Source organism: Schistocerca cancellata, chromosome 2 (genome assembly GCF_023864275.1).
Source record: "Schistocerca cancellata isolate TAMUIC-IGC-003103 chromosome 2, iqSchCanc2.1, whole genome shotgun sequence".
Classification (NCBI taxonomy): Eukaryota; Metazoa; Arthropoda; class Insecta; order Orthoptera; family Acrididae; genus Schistocerca; species Schistocerca cancellata.
The window spans coordinates 652,877,699-652,889,859 of NC_064627.1; the positions used below are offsets into that span (position 1 = coordinate 652,877,699).

The 12,161-nt window shown below is 39.2% G+C and overlaps 1 protein-coding gene across 3 annotated transcripts in view; it reads left to right on the forward strand.

Moving 5' to 3' along the window:
- Positions 1-12,161, forward strand: part of LOC126162334 (NADH dehydrogenase (ubiquinone) complex I, assembly factor 6) — a 103,385-nt gene that overhangs the window by 61,032 nt on the left and 30,192 nt on the right. For 2 of the 3 annotated variants that reach the window (XM_049918770.1, XM_049918766.1), the window contains one exon: positions 1,811-2,033. In XM_049918770.1, the coding sequence (XP_049774727.1) occupies positions 1,811-1,996 (186 nt within the window). In that variant the 3' untranslated portion in view covers positions 1,997-2,033. Of the gene's footprint in view, positions 1-1,810; positions 2,034-8,532; positions 8,641-12,161 lie in introns of all 3 variants that reach the window. The other variant, XR_007535065.1, reaches the window with a different exon arrangement.

Sequence of the window (12,161 nt, forward strand, 5' to 3'; positions counted from 1 at the left end):
TGCTCACAGTAAATTCTGATGTAAAGCAATATGAATGATGATCTGTATGTCGCTTTCTCCTATAAACAATGTAATATGATGTTTTGAATAACAAAAACGATGTACAGTTATCTGTAATATATGGCTTATTTTATTCGATGCTGAGTTAGTACAGTGAGGAACCCACAGAGAAATGCAGATGTTGTAAACGGGTATGGAAGAAAGAATGTAAACTATTGAGGTAAATCTAACAAATCATGTAGCTTTCGGCATAAGCTACAAAAATCGTGTAAAATAAACTACAAGCAAGATATAATTCTTAGCGATGGAAAAATAGATTCAGTTTGATTCTGCAGAGAAACTAAGTAGTGAGAGCATTTACCCAGTATCAGCCATGAGAGGGCACAGTGCTTCGCCTGGAGTCATAGTCATTCCAGAAATATTCAGCACAGGGTGGGTAAGGCAGTGCAGGCATCTCCGGCCCCGGCGGCGGCTTGAGAAACAGGCACTTTGCACAGGTGGTGCGCCTCTGACAGTCAAAGGGTTAAGTGCTCCTTACACCATGCACCACTTGTGAATCGAATAGGAAGAAACATTAATATGGGGTACAGTGTGTAGTAACCACTGTCATTCATTTAAAGTTATTTGTGATTTATAGCTGTAGGTAATAGATAGCTGTAGCTGACGCATTTTTATCCAGTAGATCACTGTGAAATATATGGAATATCCATTACACAGCAATATAAAGCATAAAGTTACAGACCATACAATTATCATCCTCTTATGTATCTGTCTTTCATAATCTTAGTAAAGATGCTGCTGTGAGGGTATAAAACAAGGATCATATTGAATGGTAAGAGGATAGTTCGTGTGAAGTTTTCTGCAAGTACGGAAACACATTTGTGTGAACATTTCAGTTGTTTAACAAAGCTCACAGAGGACTCAATAAACTGTATGCAATGTTGTAATTGTTAAAGTGTTTTTGAAAAAGTAGAGCATTTATCACTAAAGGCCTGGGTGATCTTTTTATAGAAATAAAAAGCCCACTGTAAACTGTAAGTGTTAATCAGATCATTCATGGTACTAATAACTGTTATTTAGCTGCCTAGGATTTGGACACCATGCCATGCAGTTTTCACAGAAATCTTCAAGGGCACAACATAAGTGTAGCTGAATAGTGTTTTCAGTGGGTAATGTACTGAAGTCATGGTCAGGAGGACTATGCATCAAATCTCCACCCAGCTGCCAGGTTTAGATTTTCTATTATTTTCGTAAATCGTGTAGGAAAAATGCTGTAGGAAATAGAGCCAAGTCAAAACCATTGGGAAAGTATTTGCTAATTTCTAATGCAGATGATGATGAAAACACTCTTAAGAATATTCTAGCAGAAGGTGAGATGCAGATCTAAGGTTACAGTCAGAGACAGTTACCATAATGGGTGGCAAAAAAAGGTCTCTCTGCCATAAGGTGTGTACATGTCATACAAGGATCTAGCTCATGAAGACTATATTTACGGAGGTCTTGTGTGTCAATAAATTATGATCACAGAGCAGATGATTTTTGGTAGTATTTAATTGATATTGCATTCTGCATATTCAGTTATTCCTGTTATTATCTAAGGGTTTTTCATAGGTGCAGAAACACAACCAAGCCACTTGTTAGGAGCAGAATCAATAATTGTGATGTAACACTGCAGCCAGCCTTATAGTTTTAGTGTATCTGGCCACCTTATATACTTACCTGTTTTACTTACTGCACAACAGTTCCGCCAATTTTTAGCAGCTGTCAGTTTTGAACTTTTTCTGTATAATATCATTTTTTTCTCTTGCAGGCTCGTTCTATTAAAACCAATCTTCCAGAACCTGCCTTCAGGATATTTTTGCCTGGTGTACCTGTTGGTCAATACCTAGAGAAATTGAGGCTACTTCATTTTGATGTATTTGATGCCAAATTGCAGAGGAGAAATAGTCTCCTTCCGCTTGCCTTGTACTGGAACAGATTCAGAATGAAGTTCTGAAAAGTGAGACATCATTTTAGTTCATAAACACTTGCTGGTAAGTGTTGCATCAGTCTCGTTGTTTTACAGACGTTGAGTAAAGGAAGTTATTTGTGATAAAGAACTAAGTGATTTCTGTGTTAAATGTTCCAAAGAGAAGAAAAATATGAAACTCAACTGCTTTAGAGACACACTTCTGTACAGTAGCTGCTAAAAAAAGGGGGGGGGGGAGGAGGGTGCAGTGTTTGTTTAGTAGACAGGAAATGGGAAACATTAATTATACAAGGATGTAGTATATAAATATGTACTGGATATCTCGCTCAAACTCAACCTTTTCTTGCTCTTCCGTTACGGAAGTCACTCATGTGTCACAAATGAGAAATATCTGTTTAGCTCAAGTTATCACATATTGTTGGAATGATAAAAAAATTTATCTCATAAAACCTGTTAATTGTGTTATCATTCTGTGAATTACAAAAATAGTGTTTAATTTATGTTTATGTGCATCTGTAACTTTTATGTACAGTGGAAAACTGAAAAATAAATTATCAAGAGTAGTTCAAAATGTGTTTCTGTAAAATAAATGTGAGCTTCCAAACAACTGTAACATGAAAGAGAGAACCATGATTTACAGCATAGGTAAATGCTTTTTTACAATCATAAGTTCAAGGTGAGAAGAGAGAACCCATCTGAGGAAAACTGGTATCCACACTACCCAGGATCAAGAAAGATACAGGAACCTGTGCAGAGTAATACAATGGAATTGTAAAAAGGACAAAGAACATTTCATTAATGGTATCTGTAATGAAATAGAATAGCATCATAATCACAATCAGGTACATGATCTCTTCAAGAAAATCAGCAGCATTACCGGTGAAAATAATCCTTGTACATGGGTGGTAGATAACGAGAACTGTAACCCAATTGGAGTCAAGGACAATGTTGTTGTGAGCTGGAAACAGTACTGTGAAAAGCTGTACTCTGGAATTAACAACAGTACGGACAATCAAGCAGTTGAGCAACTTACTTTGGAACCTACAATTTTACGCAGTGAAATAGAGAATGCAATTCAACATTTGAAGAATTATAAAGCCCCTAGTGTAGACGGTATATCTGGAGAAATGATCAAAGAAGTGGGACAGGAAGGTATTGATGTGCTGCATTAACTGTGTAACAGAATATGGGAAAATGGGGAGTGGCCGGATGACTGGTCAAAGTCTCTCTTCATACCCTTACACAGGAAAGGATCCATCAGGAACTGCTCCAACTACCGAACTTTTGCCCTCATATCTCACGCAAGTAAAATTTTGCTCTACATCCTGAACCAATGTTTGAAGCCGTACATTCAGCCTCACATATCCACAGAACAAGCAGTTTTTGTTGAAGGGCAATGAACTCTTGAACAGATCCCCAACATAAAACAAATAACAGAAAAATCGTGAGAGTTCTGTGTTCCTGTTTCCATCTGCTCCCGCGGCTATAGGAAAGCCTTTGACTGTGTTGTCTGGGAAAAGTTGTGGCAGGTGCTTGCAGAGTTCGGTGTCCCACCCTTCTTGATAGCGTTGATCAAAAGTCTATACAATAATCACTTCACAGCTGTAAAGACAAGTACTGGCATGTCTGATTTCTTCAGAGTATCAAAACATCTACAACATCTATGCAGAACATGTCATTAGGAAAGCTCTTGATGGTTGGACCAAAGGCATCTTAATTGGTGGGAGAACTATCAACAACCCCCACTTTGCTGATGACACTGTGCTTTTAGTCAACAGCAGAGATGAACTTGCTGAGCTACTAACAAGAATAAAGTACATTAGTCTAGCATAAGGATTAGACATCAACCAGCAAGTCTTAACTCGTAACAACTGATCGAGAAGAACAGATCCAGCACACAGGTCGATTACAGGAACTGGAAGTCGTGGATTCCTTCATCTATCTTGTGTCATGGGAAGTTGTGAAGATGAAGATGAGATAAGATAAGAAGACATATCACGGTAGGGTGAGTGGCTGTGAAGCAGCTCACCAAGATCTGGCAGAGCAGAGCAATAGCAAATAGCACAAAGATCCGGCTAGTTGAAACACTCGTGTTTTCTGTCTTCTTTTATGGTTGCGAAACATGGACACTCGAGGCCAGAGACAAACACCGCATTGAAGCGTTTCAGCTTTAGTGCTGGCGTAGGATGCTACGCATAAAATGGACCAAAAGAAGGACAAATGTGCCCATTATTGAACAACTTGATATCTCCAGTCACCTTTCTTTTCGAGTCACCAAAAAAAATTCTTCAGTTCTTTGGCCATATTGTGAGAAGAGATGGAGAAAATGTAGAGAAAATAGTCTTGCAAGGAAAGATCGAGGGCACGAGACAAAGAGGAAGAGCAGCGAGGAGATGGATGGATCAAATCAAGATCATCTCTGGTCTACCTCTTCAGCAGGCAACCGTCCAGGATGGAGACACTTGGTGCATGGGGTCACGACACTCAGCAATGAGCACAGCGACTTACGATGATGAAGTTCTGATCTGTATGTGGTGAATTATGAAAATATTCATTCTAGATATGGATATTGCAAATATTATTTTTTAAAGTATTCTTTAGCAAAGATTAAGTGGCATGTGTCCATATAAACAATAAATGGCAGCTGCATAACAATAATGTTTTTCTTTTTGGGATCATAATTCAGGATGGAAATGGCAGTGTGTTAGATATGGAGGATACTAGTGAACAACCAGCTGATGATGAGGCCATTGAAATTTATATAGAAAAGCTGTCTAGAGTCTCAGAAACTTAAAGTAAGCTAGGTACTGAAGATTAGGACTTCCATAGTGTCTGTGTTAAATGTTACAAACTGTTGTTTTGCTCACTAACCTTATACATCCTGAACAATATGATCAGATATATAAACGTCCTCTCTCATTTCCAGGCCTATCTATTTATTGGGCTGTAGAATATGGACAATTTTAACAGTATTCAGAGATTTTTTTATTGAGTCAATTGTTCATATTTTGCCAAATGAGCCTTCAGAGAATCATCCATGACAATGTTTTTGAAAAAACTGGGATTCATATTGTAGAAGAAAGTTCAGAAAACATATTTTTAAATACAAGCATCTTGTTTCTACAGACTTTCACTATGCTTTGTCAATTCTTGTATAGCATTACACTGATGAACCAAAACATTATGACATGTAGCATGTTGGTCTGCCTTTGTAGCATAATACAGCAGAAGTTCAGTATGTCATGGACCCAACAAGACCTTCATAGGTTTCTGGATGTATGTGGCACCAGATGCATGTACACAGGTCCTGTAAATTATGCACTGGTGATTTGTGCATGCAGAGCTGGTGCGTGACAGCATTCCAGGTGTTTTCCATCTTGTTCAGATCAGGTGACTTCCATGGTCAAGACCTCAAGATGAGTTTGCTATTGTGTTCCTCAAACTACTGTTACACGATTCTGACTTTTTGACATGGAAACATATCTTGCTAGGAGATGCCATTGCTGTTGGGAAAGACACCAAGCATGACACAAAGAAAGTGGTCCACAATACTTTCCACGTAGTCTGCAGCTTTCATGATGCCTTTGAATACTATCACAAGTCCATGGAAACTAAAGTGAATGCACCCACCAGCATGTGCCCTTGCCACAAAGCATATTTAGAGCTGCTGTACACTTGCAACACTGCTTACCTGCAGCTGTTCACCTGAATGATGGCATATCCACAGCTGTTCCCCTGAACGACAGCGTATCTTTAGCTGTTCACCTGAATGATGGCATTTAAATGATGACCTATGCAGACACAACCATAGACGTGGTGTAACAAGAAATGTGATTCATCCGACAAGACGACATATTTCCATTGATCCACAGTCCAGTCCAGTCCAGTCCAGTCCAGTCTCTGTGCACACTGCAATCGTAATTGATGATTTCATTGGGTCAACATGAGAATGAATAGAGGTCATCTGCAGTGAAGACCCTTGTTCAGCAGTGTTCACTGAATGGTGTATTTCGATACATTTGTGCCTGCACCAGAAGTGTACTTGCTTGTGAGATCTGCCACAGATTGTCACCTAGACTTCTTTATAGAGAGGGCAAGCCTCCAACCTCCACATTCAGTGATAAGGCATGGACATCCAACACCTTGTTGCCTATTCAAGATTGGGCCATCCTTCAGCCACGTGCCATAGATGCTTGTGACAGTAGCACATGCTTAACTGACAAGCTTCACCTTCCAAGATGGTCACTCTCGGGTGCTGAGCACTAATGATCTGTCCTATGTAAAGTCATTTATGTCAGTAGAATTCCCCATTTGTGGCATGTATCATTGGTAGAATGATTCTTCATTCATCTCTGCTCCTTGTATGTACTTTCCTTGCCTTGTCATATGCCCAAAGTGCACTGCCACCGTGTGGCATTCAATCTCACGGTAGGCAGCGATCGTGATGTTTTGTTTTATGTATACATTTTTTCTCATGGTAGATTTTAAAACAAGGTTCTATACACAAATCAGCACCACATTGCTCTAATTAATACCATGTGTCTTTGTGAGAAGATTTTCCAGGTACTGCAAGAAAGGGTAGTAACTTATGTGATCCCCAGTGAGTTCAGATCCAAGTGTGTTAATGCTGTCAGTGGTTTGCTGCATAGTAAAGCCAATATGTAAAACTTCCTTTGCTGTTTGAATGTTCTGCATTCAACTAAATTGTATTGCAAACATAGATCTAAAGGATCATCAGGCTTGTTGAGATTGTAATATGGTATTTGAAGTGGTTTCATCATAGCTATGTCATTCTCTTTGTGTGCTCCAAATGATCCTGTATGCCTTCCAGACACTGAATATCCTCCTTCTGCTACATTATATATGTGTCACATTTTACCTGCCTTCATTTTTGTTCCAACTAATCCTAATCTACCTACAGTGATGATAGTATCGTTACCTTCTTGAGCTAACTGCATGACGAGATCTGGAGCAGAATAAAATCTTAGTAACCGATATATAAGCTTCATTCAACAAGTCACTATCAAACAACACTCTTGGTATTGAGTGATGGTGAGTTGAGAACTTACTTTCCATCATAAAATTTCAAAATTGGTTACCATAAAGTTTTGGGTTGCAGCCAGACAGTGTTTAACTTTTTGCTGCAGTATTTCAGTTGACAAACAGGCACCTGTCTTCAGGACTGTTTAATAATTAGAGTGCCCTGGTGCATTTTGCTAAGTTTATTCAAAAAATTGGTGAGGTGGCTCATGTCCATAGGTCTTGGCTGCATAACCACCTTCCTATCAACTTTAGCACCCTGTGTTGAATATTGCTCCATCTGAGGTGTGTGGGTGCATGTACAACAGTGTTACTGCATGTATGCCCCCAATAAAATTGCAAGCCCTTAGAGTTAAAATTAAGTAGTCAAACTAAAAAATTAATACTTGCTAGATTTGTGATATGAGGTACAAAATATTGTCTTTGTTGTTGTTGTTGTTGTTGTGGTCTTCAGTCCTGAGACTGGTTTGATGCAGCTCTCCATGCTACTCTATCCTGTGCAAGCTTCTTCATCTCCCAGTATCTACTGCAACCTACATCCTTCTGAATCTGCTTAGTGTATTCATCTCTTGGTCTCCCTCTACGATTTTTACCCTCCACACTGCCCTCCAATGCTAAATTTGTGATCCCTTGATGCCTCAAAACATGTCCTACCAACCGATCCCTTCTTCTAGTCAAATATTGTCTTTATGAAAAAGTAATTAATAAGAAAAACACAAAAGAATCTCATAATAGTCAAGTTTCATGATAAAATAATTCATGCAATGTCCCTAAGAGATACAATGCTCATCTATGGCTGCCTTACTGGACTGTGGTAGGTGAGTACGGTGAGAATGTTGCACGTACATTTAATGTACTGTCTATTTGGTATAGATATAGGCTTTACCACACTGACAATGGTATTCTGTAGTCTCGAGCCGTCCACAAACTCAGATCATCCTTTATAGTGCCAAGAACAACATACATCACCGTAAGGCCAGAAAATTATTTTATCATAAATTATTATTATTTCAAAAAAGGTTTCTGCCTAACTTAGACAAAGTGTTTCCCATATAAGTGAGGCATGCCCTGGTTGAACAGCTCCTTGTCCTCTTTATCTTGTGACACATCATATGTATTCCTTTCTAAAGCAGTGCTTATCTGATGTGGTGAATATTAATTTTCGTTGAACACAAATTGTTTAGGTTCCAACTCCTTTCCAATGCTGTCCCCATCAGAACTGGGTTCACCAGAATTTGAAGGATGCTCATTGTTAACGCTCTACTTGTTTTAACTCTGGCACTTTCTTCCTTGTTTCCGCTGTAATTTTTTTTTTTTTCTTGGATTAAGTTATAGCAGCAGAAGTGCTGTCTCCTCAGAATCTTCCATGGAAGTCTGTTATACTTTGAAGAGAGGGCACTTAAAAGCCTTCTTGTAATAGTGAGATGTTTAGCTTTTCTAGGTCCTTTTGTCAGTTGAAAGTAGATGGGTCATCAGGGCATTCCATTTACCGTAAGTCTACACATGCAGATTTGTGTTTACAGATGTTTAGCTGCCACCACACGTCACATATGAGCAGCCTTCAAATGCTGGTGCTCCAAGCACACGTTGTTTAGTGGAGACAACCTTGCAAAGGAGCTGGAACCCTTACAGTGAGTGTTCAAAGAAAATTGTTATTTTCAGCATCAGATTAGCATGGCTTTAACAAGGAATAAACATGACAGCTCACACGATAAAGAAAATGTAAAGTTGTTTCACTCCAGGAATGTCTGCCATATTTAGGCAGCATGTTGTCTTAATTTGTGAAGAATAGTAAAGAAATATTATGTTAAATTAATATTCTCCCTTCTACAAAGACCTGTGCTCTTCTCGGCTTGATAAAGTACATAAAGGTTTGTGGAAGGCTGGAGTCTACAGTCTGCCACGTCAGTGTGGAAAAGCTTACATTGGTCAGCCATGAAAATCTTGGTCATGCTGAGGTCCTTCTGAGATTCAATTATTAAGGTATCTGTAGAAATGCATTTTCCGGACAATCTTGTTAATTGTGATGGTGGGTTTCATATGGTTAAAATGTGGCATGCATGGCATCCAATTAGTAGTTAAAGTTATTCACAAAGACAAATTTTACTCTTAAATATGTATCCAACCTAAAATTTGTTGCAGGAAGTGTATGTAATAATACTGGTATGCATTTGCATGTGCCCCTTAGATGGTGCCATATTTGACAGAGGACAGTAATTAAGAATGCTGGTGATCGTGCAGTCAAGACGTATGTGCATGTGCAGCTGTTCCAATTTATGGTATAAATTTAGAGATTTTCACTAGAGAACTTGGCTAAAGATGGCTGCCTCATTGTTAGTCAAAATATCGTGGTAAGAAATTGACATTAAGTGGCTGCAATCTGAAAACGTTTTGGAACACTCATTAGAGAGGGAAAACTTAAAATTCACGTGTTTATGGCATTTATTCTGTGTACATGTATTGAGGGGTGCTCTGCCAGAATTCAACACTGAGCGTGTTATGACATTTTGAATCATCATCATCATTTAAGACTGATTATGCCTCTCAGCGTTCAGTCTGGAGCATAGCCCCCCTTATACAGTTCCTCCATGATCCCCTATTCAGTGCTAACATTGGTGCCTCTTCTGATGTTAAACCTATTACTTCAAAATCATTCTTAACCAAATCCAGGTACCTTCTCCTCGGTCTGCCCCGACTCCTCCTACCCTCTACTGCTGAATCCATGAGTCTCTTGGGTAACCTTGCTTCTCCCATGCGTGTTACATGACCCCACCATCTAAGCCTGTTCGCCCTGACTGCTACATCTATAGAGTTCATTCCCAGTTTTTCTTTGATTTCCTCATTGTGGACACCCTCCTGCCATTGTTCCAATCTACTAGTACCTGCAATCATCCTAGCTACTTTCATATCCGTAACCTCAACCTTGTTGATAAGGTAACCTGAATCCACCCAGCTTTCGCTCCCATACAACAAAGTTGGTCGAAAGATTGAACGGTGCACAGATAACTTAGTCTTGGTACTGACTTCCTTCTTGCAGAAGAGAGTAGATCGTAGCTGAGCGCTCACTGCATTAGCTTTGCTACACCTCGCTTCCAGTTCTTTCACCATGTTGCCATCCTGTGAGAATATGCATCCTAAGTACTTGAAACCGTCCACCTGTTCTAACTTTGTTCCTCCTATTTGGCACTCAATCCTTTTATATTTCTTTCCCACTGACATTACTTTCGTTTTGGAGATGCTAATCTTCATACCACAGTCCTTACATTTCTGATCTAGCTCTGAAATATTACTTTGCAAACTTTCAATCGAATCTGCCATCACAACTAAGTCATCCGCATATGCGAGACTGCTTATTTTGTGTTCACATATCTTAATCTCACCCAGCCAGTTTATTGTTTTCAACATATGATCCATAAATAATATGAACCACAGTGGAGACAGGTTGCAGCCTTGTCTTACCCCTGAAACTACTCTGAACCATGAACTCAATTTACCGTCAACTCTAACTGCTGCCTGACTATCCATGTAAAGACCTTTAATTGCTTGCAAAAGTTTGCCTCCTATTCCGTAATCTTGTAGAACAGACAATAACTTCCTCCTAGGAACCCGGTCATATGCCTTTTCTAGATCTATAAAGCATAGATACAATTCCCTGTTCCACTCATAACACTTCTCCATTATTTGCCGTAAGCTAAAGATCTGGTCCTGACAACCTCTAAGAGGCCTAAACCCACACTGATTTTCATCCAATTGGTCCTCAACTAATACTCGCACTTTCCTTTCAACAATACCTGCGAAGATTTTACCCACAACGCTGATTAAAGAGATACCTCTGTAGTTGTTACAATCTTTTCTGTTTCCATGTTTAAAGATTGGTGTGATTACTGCTTTTGTCCAGTCTGATGGAACCTGTCCCGACTCCCAGGCCATTTCAGTTATCCTGTGTAGCCATTTAAGACCTGACATTCCACTGTATTTGATGAGTTCCGACTTAATTTCATCCACACCAGCCGCTTTATTGCACTGCAATCTATTGACCATTTTTTCCACTTCCTCAAATGTGATCCTATTTCCATCATCATTCCTATCCCATTCTACCTCGAAATCTGAAACATTACTGATCGCATTTTCACCTACATTGATCAACTCTTCAAAATATTCCCTCCATCTGCCCAAGGCATCCACAGGATTCACCAGCAGTTTTCCTGACCTGTCCAAAATACTTGTCATTTCCTTCTTACCTCCCTTTTGAAGACTGCTAATTACACTCCAGAATGGTTTTCCAGCAGCTTGACCCATAGTCTCCAACCTCTTTCCAAAGTCTTCCCACGATTTCTTCTTCGATGCTGCAATTATCTGTTTGGCTTTGTTTCTTTCTTCAACATAACTTTCTCTGTCTACCTGGGTTCTGGTATGTAGCCATTTTTGATATGCCTTCTTTTTCCTTTTACAGGCTGCCTTGACTGTATCATTCCACCAAGCTGTTTGCTTCATCCTACTTTTACACACATTTTGAAGAACAGATGAAATTCCTCTTTTTATTGTTTTTTAGTTTCTTACAGTTGTGAAAGATGAGAGCAAGAAAGTATGTGTGTATATTGCAAAAGACACTTTATCTGCAGGTAGAAATTTGAATCGTCAGTAGATTAAATTTCCAATGAACTGCAATTCTTGGCCTTCATGAAACACACATGTGAAAAATGACGGCAAAGGAACTCTTGATTTCAGCTAGTGCCTCTCACTTCCATGAACTGAGTAATAAACGGAGTTCCATTTTATTTTTACTCTGTTTCTCTGTGTTATTTCCAATCTGAATTGATTTGAACTTTCAGTTCTCAGATATCTTCATTGCTAGGAAAAATCTTAGCACAATCTAGTTATGAACTTACAAAAATGACAGAAGAGAGACTGACTCCAGTCACAATCTGGCATCGAAATAATTCGATGGTGAAAGTTGACTCCCGCTTAAAGTGAGTAGTCACCTTAATTGCTTCACCCATCTTGACATGCTTCAGCCATCTTGACATGCTTCCCATCCGACCCAAATTCTCAAATTATCGCATGCTAGTTTTAGCACCTACTGTCCATTCACCTACTTGCTTGCAGTAACATGTCTGGCAGAACAGGCACCACACATATGTAGTGTAAAAAT